The sequence below is a fragment of the Scyliorhinus torazame genome, chromosome 14, assembly GCF_047496885.1.
Source record: "Scyliorhinus torazame isolate Kashiwa2021f chromosome 14, sScyTor2.1, whole genome shotgun sequence".
NCBI lineage: Eukaryota > Metazoa > Chordata > Chondrichthyes > Carcharhiniformes > Scyliorhinidae > Scyliorhinus > Scyliorhinus torazame.
The window spans coordinates 189203377-189222769 of record NC_092720.1 but is presented as its reverse complement, the minus strand read 5'-3'; the positions used below and the strand labels follow the sequence as shown (position 1 = coordinate 189222769).

The window sequence follows — 19393 nt, the reverse complement described above, 5'->3', positions numbered from 1 at the left end:
CCGTACCACATTACCCGAACACACGCCGGAATGTGGCGATCAAGGTCTTTTCACAGTAACCATACTTGTGACAATAAAGATTATATTGTTATATATATAGTATGGCACTCTGTTCTCTGTTGCTTAATCTGAATTTGAAATTCTAGCCTGCTGTGATCACTCCTTCCAAGAGGATCCTTAATGACAAGACTATTTATCTATGACTATTTATCAATGACTATTTATCATTATGTAATACTAAATCTAAAATTGCCTGCTCCTGGTTGGCTCCACAACATATTGAACCAATCCCTCATGCACTCTATGAAATCTCCCTCGAGGCTACCCTTGCCAATTGGATTAATCCAGTCAATCTGCATGTTAAAATCACCCATGATTACCGTTGTGCCTTCTCACAAGCCCTTGTTATTTCTTGGTTTATACTATGCCCCACTTTGGAAGTATTGCTTGGGGGCCTGTAATTTACCCTACCAAGGAGCTTTTTCCCTTGTTTTTATTTCCACCCATATTGATTCAACATATTGGCTCTTCGTGCCAATATAATTTCTTGATACAGCTTTGAAGTCATCTTTAACCAATAAAGTAACTCCACCTCCTGTTCCATCCTGTCTATCCTTTCGGAATACTGAGTACCCTTGGACATTTACCTTCCAGTCTGCGTTCTCCTGCAACCATGTTTCAGTGATCCCCACCAAATCATACCCATTTGTCTCTATTTGTGCCATCAGCTTATTGACCTTATTCCAAATTCTGCATGCATTTAAACCATGCAGTAAACAATAATTGAGTTACAGTAAACCAATTAGTTAATCAGTAGTTATATGAGAAAAACTGAGTGCTATATGCTGGGAATATTGTAGCCATCTAAAATGGCCACCTGTAAAGGACTATGGGAATCGTGGTCAACTTGGGGCATAGACAAGTACACAGCCTCTGTGTATTGTGCAAAGAAGCCAGACCTGACAGAAACTTGCACCTATTAAAGGTGTCCTTCTGATTTGTCTTTCCCTTGCAGGAACAAAGTCACCATACTTTGCAAATGCCCTATGAAACTATTTTGGTTCCTACAAGACTTCACACTTCACCCATTAAGGTAAAACAGCAGAAAATGCTCTTGAATGGTCAATTTGTAAAGAGATTCATTGAAAGGAAAGGTATGTTTATCGACCCAAGACTACAACTTCTCCTGGTTGCCCAGTTGATAGGAGGTAACCCCGCCGCGGGCTCCTTCTTTGACAGATGTTCCTGAGGAATTTTGCCTTGAGGATCTTCATCTACTTTGGTTATGGCTGCTCTTTTGGAATTCTGCCTCGGGAAATCTTCAGTACGCAGTGAGCAAAGAAGCCCTTCGGTACCTCTACCGCAAAATGAGGATTACCACACACCAGAGTTGGGCCGGTTGTCACATGACAATTGGCCACTTTTGTTGCTAGATTTATTTTTATTGGGTGCCCGGTTACTTACACCATTCCCATTATGAAAAGCTGGAGTGCGACGGAAGGCCGGAATTCTCCGGCTGTTGGGATTCTCTTTTCCCGCTGGCAGCGCACCCCCGCCCATGGGTTTCCTGGCCCATGGGGTGTCTTCAATGGGAAATCCCATTGACAAACGGAAACAGAAAATCCCACCAGCAGCGAACAGCGCTCCGCTGAGAAACACGGAGCTGGGGGCCCGAGAATCCCGCCCAAAGTGTTTAATACTAGCTCTTTGCCTGATAACATACAATCTGTTGTTTATAAAGTTTCACATTTGAAGCTAATCAGAGTTTGAAAGTGCCTCTTGCCATTACATTAATTTTAATTAATTGTACATATTGTTGACTTCTTTATTTCTATGTGAACCACAAGATGTTTCTTATATTGACCAAATGACCACACAACCGATATATTAGTTCAAAGGCAGTTTATTAATAAACACAAGACTTATCTCTATATGCAATGATACACGCGGCTATGCACTAAACTACACCTAATAACTAAGATGACCTTTACTTAACTTCGGGGTGACTGGCTCTGTGCGGGGATAAGGCCTTTATCTGTGTCCACGTGGGTCGGTCGGAAGTCGTCAGGTTCGTCTCGGCTGGGCTCGTCCTTCAAGTAGCGATCGCGGGTCCTTGAACTTGGCTGGTTGATAAGGTGCAATTGGTCGCACAGAGGCCGGTCCAAGAGAGGCCGATCGCCCAGTTTGCAGTTCTTCTTATTCCCCTAGGTTTTTGCACCCTTTGGGGCGGTCCTAACTCCAGATCCAATGGATCGATAGGGTTTCGATCACCCTCATTGGTCCTGGCCAATTAGGGGGCGGATACCTCGATGGCTGGGCGGGTCCTAGCTGTCATATTCCCAGGCACATATCCATTTCAAAATAAGTGGAAGTGGCGCCGGTTACTGTTACTGTTGCCGGTCCTTGATTCGAGTTCTATTGTCCTGGGGAAATGGTGTTTGACCTCTAATAGATGCAAGTTTCTGTCAGGTCTGGCTTCTTTGCACAATACACAGAGGCTGTGTACTTGTCTGTGCCCCAAGTTGACCACAATTCCCATGGTCCTTTACTGGTGGCCATTTTAGATGGCTACAATATTCCCAGCATATAACACGGAGTCTTTCTCATATAACTACTGATTAACTAATTGGTTAACTGTAACTCAATCATGGTTTACTGCTTGTCCAATCATCTGTTGCTAACAGATGATTGGACAAGTTGTAAACCATAATTGAGTTACAGCTAATTAATACAGTAATCTTTAATTAAGACATTTTTTTCTTCCTTCCTTACTAATCTTGATTGGATTAAACAATGAGCCTTATTCCTGAAGCTAACTTTTGGCAGAATACAATGTCCTGTATTTAAAATTGGATGAAAACAATATTATCAGCTCTACGGTTTCTCAAAACATTGGCTTTATAAATTTCCAACCCAGTCCTTTCATTATTATTTGTTACATTAATTTACTAATTGTGATGTAATGACGCTACTTTACTTAACTATCATCTGTTTCATGGCTAGATTTTCATACCGGCTCAATATATAGTTAATAAGCAAAAGGTAAAGAATATGAAAGCAGGAAGCCACATGTTAGATTTTAAAATGGCTTCCTCGACCTTGTTACTTTAAACAGTATGAAAGTGATTGAATTTTAAAACTGCACCACTTAATGAAGTCTTTCCATGCCAGCATTTCCCCTCCACTGGTGGGGGGAAAATGTTACACCTGACCTCTCCCTCACTTTCAAAAAGAGGAGTGGGGTAAAGGTGACAATTTATTTAAAAATTTATTTTTGGGATGTGGGCATCACTAGCTAGGCCAGAATTTTTTACCCATCCCTAATTGCTCTTCAGAGGGTGGTGATGAGCTGCCTTCAGAAACCTCTTCAGTTCCTGAGGTGTCGGTGTGAAATCTATAAAATTCTAACATGACTAGACAGGATAGATGGAAGAAATCTGTTCCCAATTGTGGGGGTGTCCAGAACCAGGGGTCACAGGGTAGTCCATTTAGGGTTGAGATGAGGAGAAATTTCTTCACCCAGAGAGTGGTTGGCCTGTGGAATTTGCGACCACAGAAAGCAGTTGAGACCAAAACATATGCTTTAAAGAAGCAGTTAGATATAGCACAAGGGGAGAAGGGGATCAAAGGATATAGGGAAGGCAGGATCAGACTATTGAGTTGGATGGTCAGCCATGATCATAATGAATGGCGGAGCAGGCTTGAAGGGCTGAATGGCCTCCTCCTGCTCCTATTTTCTATGATTCAATTACAGACTAGTCAGCTTAACATCACTGGTGTGGGTATCTTTAGGGACAATAATTTGGCACACAATTTGTTGGCATTTGGGATAATCTACATCCCAGAGTACTTTATAAAGTGGCCATGAAATAATGAATGCATTTGCGGTCATCTTCCAAGAGTAAATAGACTCTGGAACAGTCCCTACAGATTGGAGGGTAGTTAATGTAACCCCACTATCTGTAAAGGGAGGCAGAGAGAAAACAGGGAATTATAGACCAGTAAGCCTGACATTGGTCATGGGGAGATTTCTAGAATCCATTATCGATGATTCTACAGCATTGCACTTGGAAAACAGTGTCCGCATCGGACAGAGCCAGCATGGATTTATGAAAGGGAGATTATGCTTGACAAATGTCCTGGAATTCTTCGAGGATGTAAGTAAGAGAGTTGAGGAGGGGAGCCAGTGGATGTGGTTTATTTGGACTTTCAGAAGGCTTTCGACAAAGTTCTACATAAGAGATTAGCGTGTAAAATTAAAGCGCATGGGATTGGGGGTGTGCGTGTATTGGGATGGATAGAAAACTGGTTGGCAGACAGGAAACAAAGAGTAGGAATTAACTAGTCTTTTTCCAAATGGCAGGCAGTGACTAGTGGGGTACCGCAGGGATCGGTGCTAGGACCCCAGCTATTCACAATATTTTTTAATGATTTAGTGGATGGTATAAAATGTAATATCTCCAAATTTAGAGATGACGCAAAGTTCGGTGGGAGGGTGAGCTGTCAGGAGGATACAGAGATCCTTCAGTGTGATTTGGACAAGTTGAGTGAACGGACAAGTGAATGGCAGATGCTGTATAATTTGGATAAATGTGAGGTTATCCATATTAGTAACAGAAACTGGAAGGGAGCTAGTAGGTGGTTGGTTAGCTCAGACGGTTGGGCGACTGGTTCATAATGCACAATGATGCCAACAGCACAGGTTCAATTCCCGTACCGGCAGTGGTTACTCGTGAAGACCCCGCCTTCTGAACTTGCCCCTCGCCTCAGGTTAAATCACCACCAGTTACTTCTCTCCTTAAAGGATTGTCCTTGGGGACTATGGTGACTTTCACATTTCAAGTGGGGCATAGACTACAAGAGCAAGGAAGTTATGCTGAATTTATATAAGGCTAGTTAGACCTCAGCTGGAGTACAGTTCTGGGTGCCACACTATAGGAAGGATGTGTGAACATATGGGAGAGAGTGCAGAAGATGTTCACAGAATGGTTCTGGGGATGAGAAACTTCAGTTTTGAGGATAGGTTGGAGAGGTTGGGAATGTTATTCTTGTGGAGAAGAAGGCTGAGAGGGGATTTGATAGAGATGTTCAAAACCACGAGGTGAGCTGGGCAGAGTGGATAGGGAGAAACTGTTCCTGCGTGTAAATGGATAGAGAACGAGAGGGCAACAGATTTAAAGTGATTTACAAAATGCGATGCGAGAAATACATTTTTCCACACAGCAAGTGGTTGGGGTCTGGAATACGCTGCCTGAAAGTGTGGTGGAGGCAGGTTCAGTCGAGGCATTCGAGAGAGTGTTAGATGATTATGGAATAGAAACAGTGTGCAGGGGTAAGGGGGAAGAGGCAGGACAATGACGGCAAGTCCTGATACTCATTTGGAGAATGGTGCAAACATGACGGGCTGATTGGTCTCCGGCTGGACCGTAACAATTCTGTGATAGATTTAAGGTGATTCGGGAAAGAACCAGAGACCATGGGCGGGATTCTCCGCTCCCGCGCCGGTGGGAGAATCGCCTGCGTCGCCAAATTTTCCCGTGAAGCCGGTCCGACGCCCTCCCGCGATTTTCCAAGCGGCGAGAACGGCCCCGCCGAGTTCCCCACGGCGCAGGCCGGAGAATCGCCCGAGACACCCAAAATGGCGATTCTCCGGCACCCCTGCTAGTCTCAGGCCCGGATGGGCCGAGCAGCCAGCCCAAAATGGCGGGTTCCCCCCGGCGCCGCCCACACCTGGTCGCTGCCGGCGGGAACAGCGCGGGAACGCTGGGGGGGGGGGGGGGCTGCGGGGGGGGGGGGAGGTGGGATCCTGCACCGGGAGGGGCCTCAAATGGGGTGTCACCCGCGATCGGTGCCCACCGATCGTCGGGCCGTCCTCTCTGAAGGAAGACGTCCTTTCTTCCGCAGCCCCGCAAGATCCGTCAGACATCTTCTTGCGGGGCGGACCCGGAGAGGACGGCAAGCACGCATGCGCAGGTGACGGCAGTTATGCGGCGCCGGCCGCGTCATGTATGCGGCGCCGCCTTTACGTGGCAACAAGGCCTGGCGCGTGTAAATGACGCGGCCCCGCTCCTAGCCCATTGTTGGGGCCTGAATCGGTCGGGACCGGGGCCGTTTCACGCCTTCGTGAACCTTGACGGCGTTCACGACGGCGTGGGCACTTCGGCGCGGGAGCGGAGAATCCCGCCCAAGGTGTGAGGAAAAACATGTACGCGGAGAGTAATGATCTGGAATGGGAGAGCGACGAAAGGCCACCCAAATGCAACTTAGAAAATACAATTGGATGAGTACTTTCAAATACCCCAGGAGGGGCGAGCGTTCAATAACTCTTCCTAACCCATGTCAAATGCACAGTGGCTGAATGGCCTTTTTCTATGCTTTTCCAAACTATGGCTCTAGTTGCCCCATTCCTTTGGGGAATGGAAACAGAGATTCCTTACACCAAAGTCCAGGTTGTACATTAATCTGCCGATTCTTCGCTAGCTTGTGGGTGGCATTTCAAAATGGGTCATATTTCAGCTTCTGCTCTGAACCTCCATCTACACGTTCAGGGCCCTTTGCGACAGAGGCACACTCTCTTCCTTGAGGTGCTGGGGTCTCCGCTATTGCTTTCGATCGCAGTTATGGCCTTCTCCGGTGACTTGCCTATAGCACCGCTGCCGCGCGGCGGCAGGGTCCTGGGTTCGATTCCGGCCTTGGGTGACTGTGTGGCGTTTGCACGTACTCCCCATGGGTTTCCTCTGGGTGCTCCGGTTTCCTCCCAGTGTCCAAAGATGTGCAGCTTAGGAGGATTGGTCATGCTAAATTGGCCCTTAGTGTCCAGGGGTGTGCAGATTAGGTTACGGGGATAGGGCGGGGTGGGACCCGAGTAGAGTGCCCTTTCGGAGTGCCGGTCCAGATTTGATGGGCCGAATGGCCTCCTTCTATGATACCGGCTCGGCCATGATTCAGAGGCTCCCCTGCTGTGTCATGTAATTTCCACTGGTGTTCGAACTCGTCTGGCTCCTCTCCACCTATCCCTCTTCACCTCCAACTTCTCAAATTACATTTCTGACACCGCGCGCGTGTGTATCTGTCCAACCAACCCCTCCCACCACCCGCCCCATTCTTTGTGACGTCCTTGATTTTTTTTTTAATTCTTCTAAATTTAATTTGACCAGGTCCTCCGGAGCAGTCGCCATGTATTTCCTCCGCTGTAAGGGCGAAGCAAATAAATACCACAAACAGCGCATCGCCCAAACCTCGGCTGAGATTTAGGCCATCAAACCTGTATGTGTGACTGACGGGCACTAGTTTGCAGGCTGGCCGGTGGGTGGTGTGGGACTGTGGGATGTTCTGGTTAGTGCCCTTTCACCTCACAAATTGTCAGCGGTGCCGAGTTTTTCCCGTCGTCGGTCAGTCCTGGGCTGAAGATCGGGAAGATTACCTCGGTGAAATGGTGGCTGAAAGTGTGGAGATGGGACATGTTGCCCGCATTGTAAAATGACACCTGCCCGCCCTCATAGTCCAGAAACACCCCCACCCGCCGGGGGTTTGCACTCAGGGTGAGGAGGGTGTCGACTGGGCAGGTGCGGGCAACGTAGCCTCGTTCAGGGGCCAGCCACATCATCCAGTATCCAGCCTCAGGGGTCGCGTCCATCCTTCCTTGCCTCTCGGCAGACTCCCGGGCCACCCCCAGGCCCCACCATGTCTTGATGCCCACGTCCACCTCCCAGTAGTGTCTCCCTGATATGAATCCCTCCGACCCCAGGACACAAGGCCAGGTATCAAATCTCTCCGAGGTGGCTGGGAGCGGTTGCCACAGGTCTCCATCTCTCACACTTGTCCGGTCCTCCGACAGGATGAGCCACGGGTTCGCTGTGCACGGGTCCAGCGTCACATTGGCCGGAGCTGAGGGGAAGACACAATAACTGAGTCAGTGAGTGACTTTGTCCCTGAATAATCAAATGCTCACCCGTTTTAAAGTGGCCTTTCAACAGATTCTCTGGTGTTCATGGTATGTTAATGATATTGTTACTATGCAAAGGTGAGGGGTATTTTAAAATTAAATACATTGAACACATATAAATAGAGGATAGCCTTTAACAGGTCCAGGCAGTGAGCAGTCGAGGGAATCATTCAGCCTGATTGTCTGTCCCTTTTCTGCGATGGTAGCTCAGTAGCACAAGTGGCTAGCACTGTGGCTTCACAGCGCCAGGGTCCCAGGTTCAATTCCCCACTGGGTCACTGTCTGTGTGGAGTCTGCACGTTCTCTCCCGTGACTGCATGGGTTTCCTCCGGGTGCTCCGGTTTCCTCCCACAGTCCAAAGACGTGCAGGTTAGGTTGGATTGGCCATGCTAAATTGCCCTTAGTGTCGAAAAAGGTTAGGAGGGGTTATTGGGTTACGGGGATAGGGTGGAAGTGAGGGTTTAAGTGGCTCGATGGGCCGAATAGCCTCCTTCTGCACTGTATGCTCTATGTTTATTCCTGGGTTTTCCTGAAGACGGAATCACACCATTCCCACCAGTACACATGAGACCTTTCCATGACCAGTCGGTACCACGCAAGTAGGAGTTTGTCATCAACCCCAGAAGCAACATTTTAATTAGGTTTGTTAGGTTTCCTTTCAAGGTTTGTCTCTTTGTTACATTGCCCCTTTAGGGAACTGTCAATTGGTTCATTCTTTATTTTTTTCCCGAAGGGGATAGCAGGGACATTGGGTAGAGAGAGACCTTGACCTGCCGCAGTTTAGTCCTGTTCCACACAAACATGGACCAGGCGTGACAGCACCTGGTGGGTTTCCCAGGCCACTGGCGACCCTTGGATAGTAAGAGCCAGGGTAGGGTGACCCCCTCTGGCTCTCCCTCTGGCACCTGGACACCTTGGCACTGCTACCCTGGCACTTCCATGGTGCCCATGCTCGGGTTCTGAGCCTGAGGGGGTGGCCATGTCCATGAAAGGGGGGATGAGGGGGTGTATGAAAGGTGGTGGGGTGAAGGGGGGGAATGAAGCAGCCTCATAAAGGTTGGGGGTGAGGCAGCACGGTGGCGCAGTGGGTTAGCACTGCGGCCACACGGCGCCGAGGTCCCAGGTTCGATCCCGGGCTCTGGGTCACGGTCCGTGACATTCTCCCCGTGTTTGCTCGTGTTTCGCCCCCACGACCCAATGATGTGCAGGCTGGGTGGATTGGCCAAGCTAAATTGCCCCTTAATTGGAAAAAATGGATTGGGTGCTCTAAATTTATTTTTTTAAAAGGTTGGGGGTGTGAAGGATGGGGATCCTGAAAGGGAGGGTCCCGAAATGGGGGTGGGGGGTGGGCGGGGGGAGGTCTTAAAGGGGTCCATCAGCGACCCCATAGCTGGGTGTCCTCACTTGTGGATGTGTGGGATATAGACCATGTGTGTGTGAGCGGGGGGCTGGGGGGGAGGGGGGGGGACATTCCCCATGGTGGGGGATAACCCACATACTCACTTAGAGATCGGTGCACCCTTTCAAAATGGCGGCCCAATCTCTGAGGAGCCGATCTCACCAGCGTGTAGAGCTCCCCAGGGCGCGATGTACCAGTCACGTCAAGCGGGAATTGGAGCCGGTCCCAGACAGTAAATGCCGGATAAGACCTTGTAGCCACCTAAGTTGGCCAACTCCCGATTTAAAATGGAGAACTGCAAAGGCTGAAGGGAAATTCAGCCAACACAGGCAGAAACCAGCAGGTGCAGGTTTGCTGTGTATTTAACTCTGCAAAAGCCCAGACAGCATCGATACCAGCGACCATCAGCATAATAATGTAGCAGCCATCTACATACTAATAAGCGATCCCCGGGAACAATCGCAACATTTGGGATAAACAAATCTAAGCCAGACTCCCCGGCGCCAGCAGGAGCCAACACAAAAGAGGTTAACGAACACCTCTCAAGACCGCCCATCGATCAGGGAACCGCTCCAGTATTGGAGAAATCAAACCAAGCGATTGGAACAAAGTCCAATCACCTAGAACCAGGTACAGGGTCCGCCCCGAAAGGCGGGAAGCCCCTGGGGACTATAAAAGTTAAGCCCCAAGTTCAAATCGTCCTCCTTGACCGGGTCACTCAGCAACACGAAGCAACCCCTGAGAGTGAACGGTCCAAGCTGCCGCATCCCTGAAGTAAGTCTCAAGTCAACGCTCGCTACGAGATAGGCGCTCCTAGCTACCAAACATTACCGGCTTTGAATCCCGCAGACTCAGAACCCGAACGAAAGGCCATTTATTCCCCTGACCTGGTGGGCCAATTCCGAAGTTAAGTATAGGCCTGTTAGTTGGAGAAGTAGCTTAGACGTAGAATTTGTGCATGAGTAGCGATCGCTGTGTATAATAAATGTGCTTTGATTTGAATCTTACTAATTGGTATGTTGAGTTATTGATCATTACTTCAACTTGAACCTCGTGGCGGTATCATAAAGATACCTGGCGACTTGAGAGCAAAGGTTATAAAACAGAGCCAATTGAACCAACCAAAAGTTAGCAACAACCTCCCCCAGGCTTCAGGTTCGATCTTGAAAGACGTGGCCATCTGGGATCTGCCCACAATGGGTATGACGCAGTCTCACATAGTTTAGTGGGTTTCCAAACCCACTTAACTGTGCTGATGCAGCATCTAACCGGCTCCCGGCATCTATCGGCCACCTGAGAGAGACCCTGGCCTGGCACCGGTTAGTGCTGGTCCACACAAACGTGGACCAGGTGGGGAGCGGAGGGGGGTTCTCCCAAGCCATTGGAGGCTCCTGGGTGGTCATAGACAGGGCAGGGTGGTCCCCTAGCTCCCACCACGGCTTTCAGACCCCCTCCTCCACTGCCCCAACTTACCTCTTGGGGGACCTCGAGCCTGTTCACCTCACCTTTTAAGGGCAAGACACCCCCCGGGCCCGATTCCTGGCATGGGGAAACTGGCACCCATGCAACTTGGCATTGCCAGCCTGGCACCTTGGCAGTGCCCCTGCCAGGGTGCTCGGGTGGCAGTGGCAAGGTGCAGGAAGGCAGTTCCAAGGTGTCCGGGTGGTATCAAGCGGGCCAGGGTACCACCCTGCCCCCCCCTTCCAGGTACTGATGTACATGTTTGAGTGAACCAGTGCTAATCGGTGCCATGCTGAGGTCTCCCAAGCATGGGCGTTCATTCCCAGGCCTCGGGAGAATCAGGCGGCAACATATTTAAATGAGCTTCATGGTCCACTTGAATATGTTAATCAGGATCTCGGCCAGCGAGGGGGAGATCCAGATCTTGACAGTTCATAAGATCTCATTAGATCGCACGTGGTGCTCCGAGTGTCCCAAATCTCGCGAGAGGCCTACCGCGAGATTTAACAGCCTCGGCGCGTCACTGAGTTGGGAGCGGCAAGGCCACTCGATAACGCCCACATTGTTTGGACACGTTAAACTGACACCATTGTATCCAGAAATCGCAATTGACTCCCAACGCATATTCAGGAAAAATACAGAAGCTTGTATCTAAAATAGTTAGGGCGAGTGGTATTTGTACAGGAGACCCACATCATCGCCTCATGACTGAAAGAGTGGGAAAAATACTGGCGTCTGGAATGGGGGGGGGAGGGGGAAGGGCAATTGGGGGTGGGCAACAAATACTGGTGTTGCTGGCTGGTGATGCCCATGAAAGAATAAAGGCAGGCCGAAGTGAAGGCAAGGGTGAACCTGACGGTGCCACAAGCCTGTTCTGATTGGATTCAGTACCATCATTCCGAGAGGAAAGTCACACTACTCAACAGGAACCTTCCCTTTACTCTGGGGATACACTTCCCTAAATGAAGGAGAAGGTCACGCCACCCCAATGAAACTTGATTACCAGACGGACCCAAAACGAGAAGCTGGGGTTGTTCTCCTTGGAGACGGTACGTTTGAGGAGGTTTGATAGAGGCATTTATAATCATGAGGGAGATCCGGACAAGAGTAGACGGGGAGGAACCATTCCCATTGGTGGTAGGATCGAGGGCACAGACTTAAGTTCGAAGGAGAAATGGTGACATGAGGAGAAACTATTTTAACCCAGTGACAGGTTAAGACCTGGAAGGCACTGCCTGAGAGTGTGCTGCAGACATGTTCCATCGAGGGCAACACGGTAGCATTGTGGATAGCACAATTGTTTCACAGTTCCAGGGTCCCAGGTTCGATTCCGGCTTGGGTCACTGTCTGTGCGGAGTCTGCACCTCCTCCCCATATGTGCGTGGGTTTCCTCTGGGTGCTCCGGTTTCCTCCCACAGTCCAAAGATGTGCAAGTTAAGTGGATTGGCCATGCTAAATTGCCCTTAGTGTCCAAAATTGCCCTTAAGTGTTGGGTGGGGTTACTGGGTTATGGGGATGGGATGGAGGTGTGGACCTTGGGGAGGGTGCTCTTTCCAAGAGCCGGTGCAGACTCGATGGACCGAATGGCCTCCTTCTGCACTGTAAATTCTATGATAAATTCTATGATCGAGACACTGGAAAGAGAATTCGACCTCAATCGGGAGAGAAAAACAAATTGCAGGACTACGAGGAACGACAGGGGATTGGCAGGAGGTCTATTGTTCTGGACCTCCCTTCAGTGGCACAGTGGGCGTACCTACTCCATATGGAGGCAACGGCTCAAGTAGGCAGCTCACCACCACCTTCTTGGGGGCCAATAAGGATGGACAATGAATGCTGGCCAAGCCATTGATGCCCACATCCCCTGAATTAATAGAGAAAGGCTGGAAAATGACAGAATTATTGCACACAGGCACTCTGTTTCCTACTTTCAGAGGACGAACTGCAATCTTGAAAGTGGTGGAGAGGGGAGGGGGGGATGCACAAAGGACTGTCACCTTTGGACTTGATGGGCCGAATGGCCTCCTTCTGCACTGTAAATTCTATGATGATCTACTCTATCTAGTTTTTGCAAAGACGATCCGGGGGCTTTCTCCCCTCCAATTGAACTACATACTGGAGCCGGTGTGAAATAAAGATCATGTCTACATGATCATCATCACATGCCCTTGAATGCTGATGACAAAATCTTCACCCAAGGCTCTGACCTCTGGACTAGACAAAGAAATTGGCGTCGGATTTAATCCATGGGACTTGGGGGGGCGGTAGGGGGCGCTTTGGCTTTTCTGCTCCTTGTCAATGGGCCAGAGAAAGGAAGAGTTTTACCTGGCTCAATGGCCCCTATCAATTCTCTCCACGCTGTGTACTGTACAGGGCCCTTGAACCTCCCGACCGACAGCCTGTCCTCTGCTAACAGGAGCTCACAGTAATCCTCACCGGTCCTGTGAAAGCGAACAGTTCATGTCATACATTGACCAGAGAGACATTGCTGCATTTGTTGTTGCAGAATTTCACGAGGCTCGGTGTCCTACCTCCTCTTGAGACGCGCCACTTCCTAAAACAAAGAAAACATCAATCAGAGCTAACTCTATACCCGGAGACCAACATGTTGCAGATTGCTGCTGTAATGACCCCTACGAGGCCCACGGGGAAACCACAGTCGATCTCCCCATGGGGCTCGTGGAGTACGAGCCTTCCCCGGTAGTGGGCAGGGGCTGGTAAAACCGAGTATAAGAGCCGGCCCAAGCAGGAATCGACATGTTGGGTGACCAAACGGGGACTGTGATATGTACATAGTTACTGCCTTGAGCAAACCTTATTTTTTGTTCAAATTAATCTTGTCATTCCTACTGCTGGCTGGGGGGGGGGGGGGGGGGCTCGACCGCGAGTTCATCCCAAGCTTCAACGCAGCAGCTGGCTCCTGACCTACTACAGAAAACAGTAAGAAGTCTTACAACACCAGGTTAAAGTCCAACAGGTTTGTTTCAAACACTAGCTTTCGGAGCACTGCTCCTTCCTCAGGTGAATGAAGAGGTATGTTCCAGAAACATATATATATAGACAGATTCAAAGATGCCACACAATGCTTAGAATGCGAGCATTTGCAGATAATTAAGTCTTTACAGATCCAGAGATAGGGGTAGCCCCAGGTTAAAGAGGTGTGAATTGTCTCAAGCCAGGACAGTTGGTAGGATTTCACATGCCCAGGCCAGATGGTGGGGGATGATTGTAATGCGACATGAGGCTCTGCGCCAATGCACGCTGCCCTTGGAGTGGCTGTGGGGGAAATGAGATGGTCACACACCTCCTTGTGGAATGTGCCTTTGCAAAGAAGGTCTGGAGAGAGATGCAGTGGTATTTGTCAAGGTTTATCCCGAACAGATCTGTGACACAGGACTCTGTGCTCTACGGACTGTTTCCAGGGACACACACCGAGACAAATGTCAACTGCTGCTGGAAGGTCATCAACTCAGTGAAAGACGCTCTTTGGTCTGCCCGAACCTTGCTGATCTTCCAGTGCAAAGAATTGTCCTCGACCGAGTGTTGCAGACTGGCACATTCCAAGGTCCAGGACTACGTGCTGAGGGACGCACTCAAGCTTGGGCAGCTGCCGCCAAGGTGCAATGGGGAAAGAGCACTGTGTAAGGTCCTTCCAGCAAATGTACACCGAGGGGCGGGTAACAGTGTAAACCCCCCTCGGTCTGGGCCACCAACACTCCAATGTATAAATCAAACATGACAATGTAAATATTTAAGAAGGAATTGTAATGTAAAGAGTGATATGTGTATAATATTATCAAAATTGAATGGAAGAAAGTCAAGGCAATGTGTAACTCTGATGGAAATGTGCAGTCAAGACAATTCAAAATGTTCTGTCATGCATGATAAATTTCATGAACAAAGTATATTTTTTTGAATAAACATTTTTTTAAAAAGTGAATCTCAGGTCCCGGTTGAGGCCGCACTCATGTGTGCGGAACTTGGCGATAAAGTCCTGTTGGACTTTAACCTGGTGTTGTAAGACTTCTTACTGTGCTCACCCCAGTCCAATGCCGGCATCTCCACATCATGACTACAGAAAACATGGACTGAGAAGCTACCATTGCCAATCCTCCCGGGACACTGAACGCAAATTATTGACCCAAGGTCCTGACCTTGCCTGATTTGTTACAACTGAGTGGCTCTGCCATTCAAGAGTCAATCACATGGGTCTGGAGTCACATCTGGGCCAGATGAGGTGAGGGGATTAGTGAACCAGATGATTTTTTACAAATCAACAATGGTCATCATTGGACACTTGGGGCGAAACCCAATGGCTGGGTCGTGCCCGAACCGGCCAGTAACCTTGCGGGATTTACCCGGTTTACCACCCCTCGTGAGGTCTAATGGGATGTGCCCAGGTGGCAATGCCAGGCTGGGCATTTTTCCCAAGCCAGGAATCGGGCCTGGGGTGCCCTGCCCTTATTCGGTGGGATGGGGGTTGGAGGGGGGGCTCAATGACCCTCTTATAGGTGAGGTAGGGTGGGGTCCGGGATCGTGGTGGGGGGGTTTCAAGATCGGGGTGGTATTTAAAAGTAATTAAAACTGGTTTCTTGCTGCACTGACGAGTGCAGCTCCTCAGTGCAGGGAATGTGACTAAGCGCGGCCTGCTCCCAGCGCTGGGAGACACCCGACTAAATGCACTCAACATGGGACTTGCATTTCCGTCAAATCGCTCCCTCAATTGCCGATTTAAAAAAATGGAATTCAAACTCCCTACCTATTATGGTGAGAATCAAATTGGGCCCCCACAACATTACCCTGAGTCACTAGATTACTAGCCCATTGTGTGTGTATGTGTGTGTATGTATCTGTGTGTGTGTATATATATATGTATGTGCGTATGTATATATGTATGTGTGTGTATATATGTATGTGTGTGTGTATATATGTCTGTGTGTACGTGTGTGTATATATATATGTGTGCGTATATATGTGTATGTGTGTGTGTATATGTATCTGTGTGTATATATGTATGTGTGTATATGTATGTGTGTGTACATATGTATGTGTGTATATATGTATGTGTGTACGTGTGTGTATATATATATGTGTGCGTATATATATGTGTGTGTATATATGTATATGTGTGTGTGTATATGTATGTGTGTATATATATGTGTGTGTATATATATATATTTATGTGTGCGGATATATATGTGTGTGCATATATCTGCATGTGTGTGTGTATCTGCATGTGTGGGTGTGTATCTGGGTGTATATTTGTGTGTGTGTATGTATGTGTGTGTGAGTATATGTATGTGTGTGTATATAGGTATCTGTGTGCATATATATATATGTACGAGCCGAACACCAATCTCACTCAAAGATACATAATAACTCTCACCCCCCCCCCCCACACACCCCTGGACAAGACACAGGCAGAGAGTGTCACTGAAATGCAGTGAGAGTTCGAGAGCATTAACTCCTCGGGAAAGCACTGAAATTAAAAAGTTACACAACTCGCTTGTGCGCAGAATGGCTGCATCACCAAACTATGCGCTGTAATTGTAAAAAAAAAACTATTAGAGCAGAACCCTGACTGTTTGGCACAGGGCTAAATCGCTGGCTTTGAAAGCAGACCAAGGCAGGTCAGCAGCATGGTTCAATTCCCGTAACAGCCTCCCTGAACAGGCGCTGGAATGTGGCGACTAGGGGCTTTTCACAGTAACTTCATTTGAAGCCTACTTGTGACAATAAGCAATTTACATTTCACATAGTGTCCGGGATTCAGAGAAAGTCCAAAGATCAAACAGTGCAGCAAACCCAGGCCCTGTATACATTATTAAAAAACAACCGGTTCAACTTCTTTTGCCACAAATTTCTCCATTTATTCCAACATTGTGTTTGGTCGCTGACCAACTAACCTGCATTATGATCCTCACCTTCAGAAACTTCACTCTGTCCCGTTGCTCCATCTGTTTCTGCAACTTGGAAAGCTCCTCCTCAATGGAATATAAATTCTCCTGAATTTGCTGCAGGTTTTTCTCCATTGTGTCCAGAATCCTCGCCTCCTCCCTCCTGAGATCTCTGAGTAAACGCTGCTCTTCCTCAGTGATAATCTGGTGCATTTTGCTGAACTCGGATGTGATGTGTGTCTGCAGACTGCTCGACTGCTCCTGGCCAATGAATTGTGGGGAAAAAATTAATAATAATGTCCTGCGATAGAGGGGAACAAAACTCACCCAGATTCCAGAAAATAGGAGCAGTTACCCCCAAACTTACCTGAACTTCAGAAATCTTCCCTCTCTGTTTCATTTCCGTTTCCAGAAATATCAATTTCTTCTCTGAGAGAGATGCTAAAGCTGATGTCAGCTGATCCTGGGAGAGGGAAAGGAGATACAGGATGAAAGGGTCAGACTATGATAACGTGATCAAATAATCTGGTATAAAACCTGTCCCCGAGTTACCTTGTAGATTTCAGCAGCTTCTTTAATGGGCATGAAGTTGTGAGAGTTGTGTTCCCGCGAATCCCTGCAAATCAAACAGATTAATTTCTTGTCGGTTTCACAGAACAGTTTCAGTTCTTCCTGATGTTCCTCGCAGTGAAGTTTACTGCCCCCCTCTCCCGGATTCAGGTTCAATTTCCGAGCTTTCTCCGCCAGACTGGCTAAATTCCTGTTGACGGTCAGCTTTCTGCCGGGAAACTCCTGCCTGCACTCCGGGCAGAGATTCCTCTGCCCCTGTCCCCAGCAGCCTGTGATACAGGAGCGGCAGAAGTTGTGTCCACACTCCAGGGAAACGGGATCGGTGAAGACATCCAGACAAATGGAGCAATCTACATCCTGGGTCCAGCTCTGGGGCTGCTGCTGCCTGGAGGCCATGTTCACACAACACAACACACCCAGACACTTCCTTATTCCAGCCGGCTGCCAGTTCCGCGGTTTGTGAATGCCGGGCTGGCCGATTTCCAACACTCAGAATCCAATTCCTCCCCTCCCCTCTCGCCCGACCCCGCCAACAGGGGTCGCTACAGGAGAATGTTTAACAGGAGGTCATTTTTCCTGCTTTCCTGTATAAACACTTGTTGGGGTTTCCCCAAACTTTCCAGCTGCGGAACCCTTTTGAGCTCTCAGGAGTACTGAAGGGGACCCCTGGTTGAAGAGCCAAAGCACGAAAAAGCTTGTTGATGCGCAATAAGTTGTAACATGCAAACTTGGAAGGTGATTTGCATAATGTGCTTTTGTTACAGTAATAAAGTTCTGTTATTCTGCGAATACTTCTGGGATTTACCTGCCTTCGGTTACAATTAATGGGAGCACCCGCTCACCAGCCCCCCCCCCCCCTCACCCACATCCTCACCCCCTCACTCTCACCCTCACCCACCCCCTCACTCTAACCCTCACCCCCCTCACCCACACCCTCATGCCCCTCACTCTCACCCTCACTCCCCTCACCCACACCCTCGCAGGTGATGGGAGACTTCAACTTCCCCAATATTGACTGGGACTCACTTAGTGCCAGGGGCTTAGACGGGGCAGAGTTTGTAAGGAGCATCCAGGAGGGCTTCTTAAAACAATATGTAAACAGTCCAACTAGGGAAGAGGCGGTACTGGACCTGGTATTGGGGAATGAGCCCGGCCAGGTGGTAGATGTTTCAGTAGGGGAGCATTTCGGTAACAGTGACCACAATTCAGTAAGTTTTAAAGTACTGGTGGACAAGGATAAAAGTGGTCCGAGGATGAATGTGCTAAATTGGGGGAAGGCTAATTATAACAATATTAGGCGGGAACTGAAGAACATAGATTGGGGGCGGATGTTTGAGGGCAAATCAACATCTGACATGTGGGAGGCTTTCAAGTGTCAGTTGATAGGAATACAGGACAGGCATGTTCCTGTGAGGAAGAAAGATAAATACGGCAATTTTCGGGAACCTTGGATGACGAATGATATTGTAGGCCTCGTCAAAAAGAAAAAGGAGGCATTTGTCAGGGCTAAAAGGCTGGGAACAGACGAAGCCTGTGTGGCATATAAGGAAAGTAGGAAGGAACTTAAGCAGGGAGTCAGGAGGGCTAGAAGGGGTCATGAAAAGTCATTGGCAAATAGGGTTAAGGAAAATCCCAAGGCTTTTTACACTTACATAAAAAGCAAGAGGGTAGCCAGGGAAAGGGTTGGCCCACTGAAGGATAGGCAAGGGAATCTATGTGTGGAGCCAGAGGAAATGGGCGAGGTACTAAATGAATACTTTGCATCAGTATTCACCAAAGAGAAGGAATTGGTAGATGTTGAGTCTGGAGAAGGGGGTGTAGATAGCCTGGGTCACATTGTGATCCAAAAAGAAGAGGTGTTGGGTGTCTTAAAAAATATTAAGGTAGATAAGTCCCCAGGGCCGGATGGGATCTACCCCAGAATACTGAAGGAGGCTGGAGAGGAAATTGCTGAGGCCTTGACAGAAATCTTTGGATCCTCGCTGTCTTCAGGGGATGTCCCGGAGGACTGGAGAATAGCCAATGTTGTTCCTCTGTTTAAGAAGGGTGGCAGGGATAATCCCGGGAACTACAGGCCGGTGAGCCTTACTTCAGTGGTAGGGAAATTACTGGAGAGAATTC

At 48.7% G+C, this 19393-nt stretch overlaps 1 protein-coding gene across 1 annotated transcript; it reads right to left on the bottom strand.

Moving 5' to 3' along the window:
* Positions 1–5806: 5806 nt before the first annotated feature.
* LOC140390299 (zinc-binding protein A33-like) lies at positions 5807–17668 on the bottom strand. The gene is made up of 6 exons (XM_072475342.1): positions 17255–17668; positions 17070–17165; positions 16730–16963; positions 13337–13359; positions 13131–13246; positions 5807–7887 (listed from the first exon to the last, which is right to left on the bottom strand). Exons 1-6 carry the CDS (start codon positions 17666–17668, stop codon positions 7337–7339), a joined length of 1434 nt encoding a protein of 477 aa, XP_072331443.1. The 3' UTR covers positions 5807–7336.
* Positions 17669–19393: the final 1725 nt, after the last annotated feature.

Bases quoted from the DNA above. Each gene is read 5' to 3' on its own strand.
- LOC140390299 (XM_072475342.1), bottom strand. From the start codon at position 17,668: ATGGCCTCCAGGCAGCAGCAGCCCCAGAGCTGGACCCAGGATGTAGAT. The intron at 13,247-13,336 runs GTAGGACACCGA...TCGCTTTCACAG, and splicing joins GTGGCGCGTCTCAAGAGGAG to GACCGGTGAGGATTACTGTG. The intron at 7,888-13,130 runs GTAAAACTCTTC...TCTTCCCCTCAG, and splicing joins GATAGGGGCCATTGAGCCAG to CTCCGGCCAATGTGACGCTG.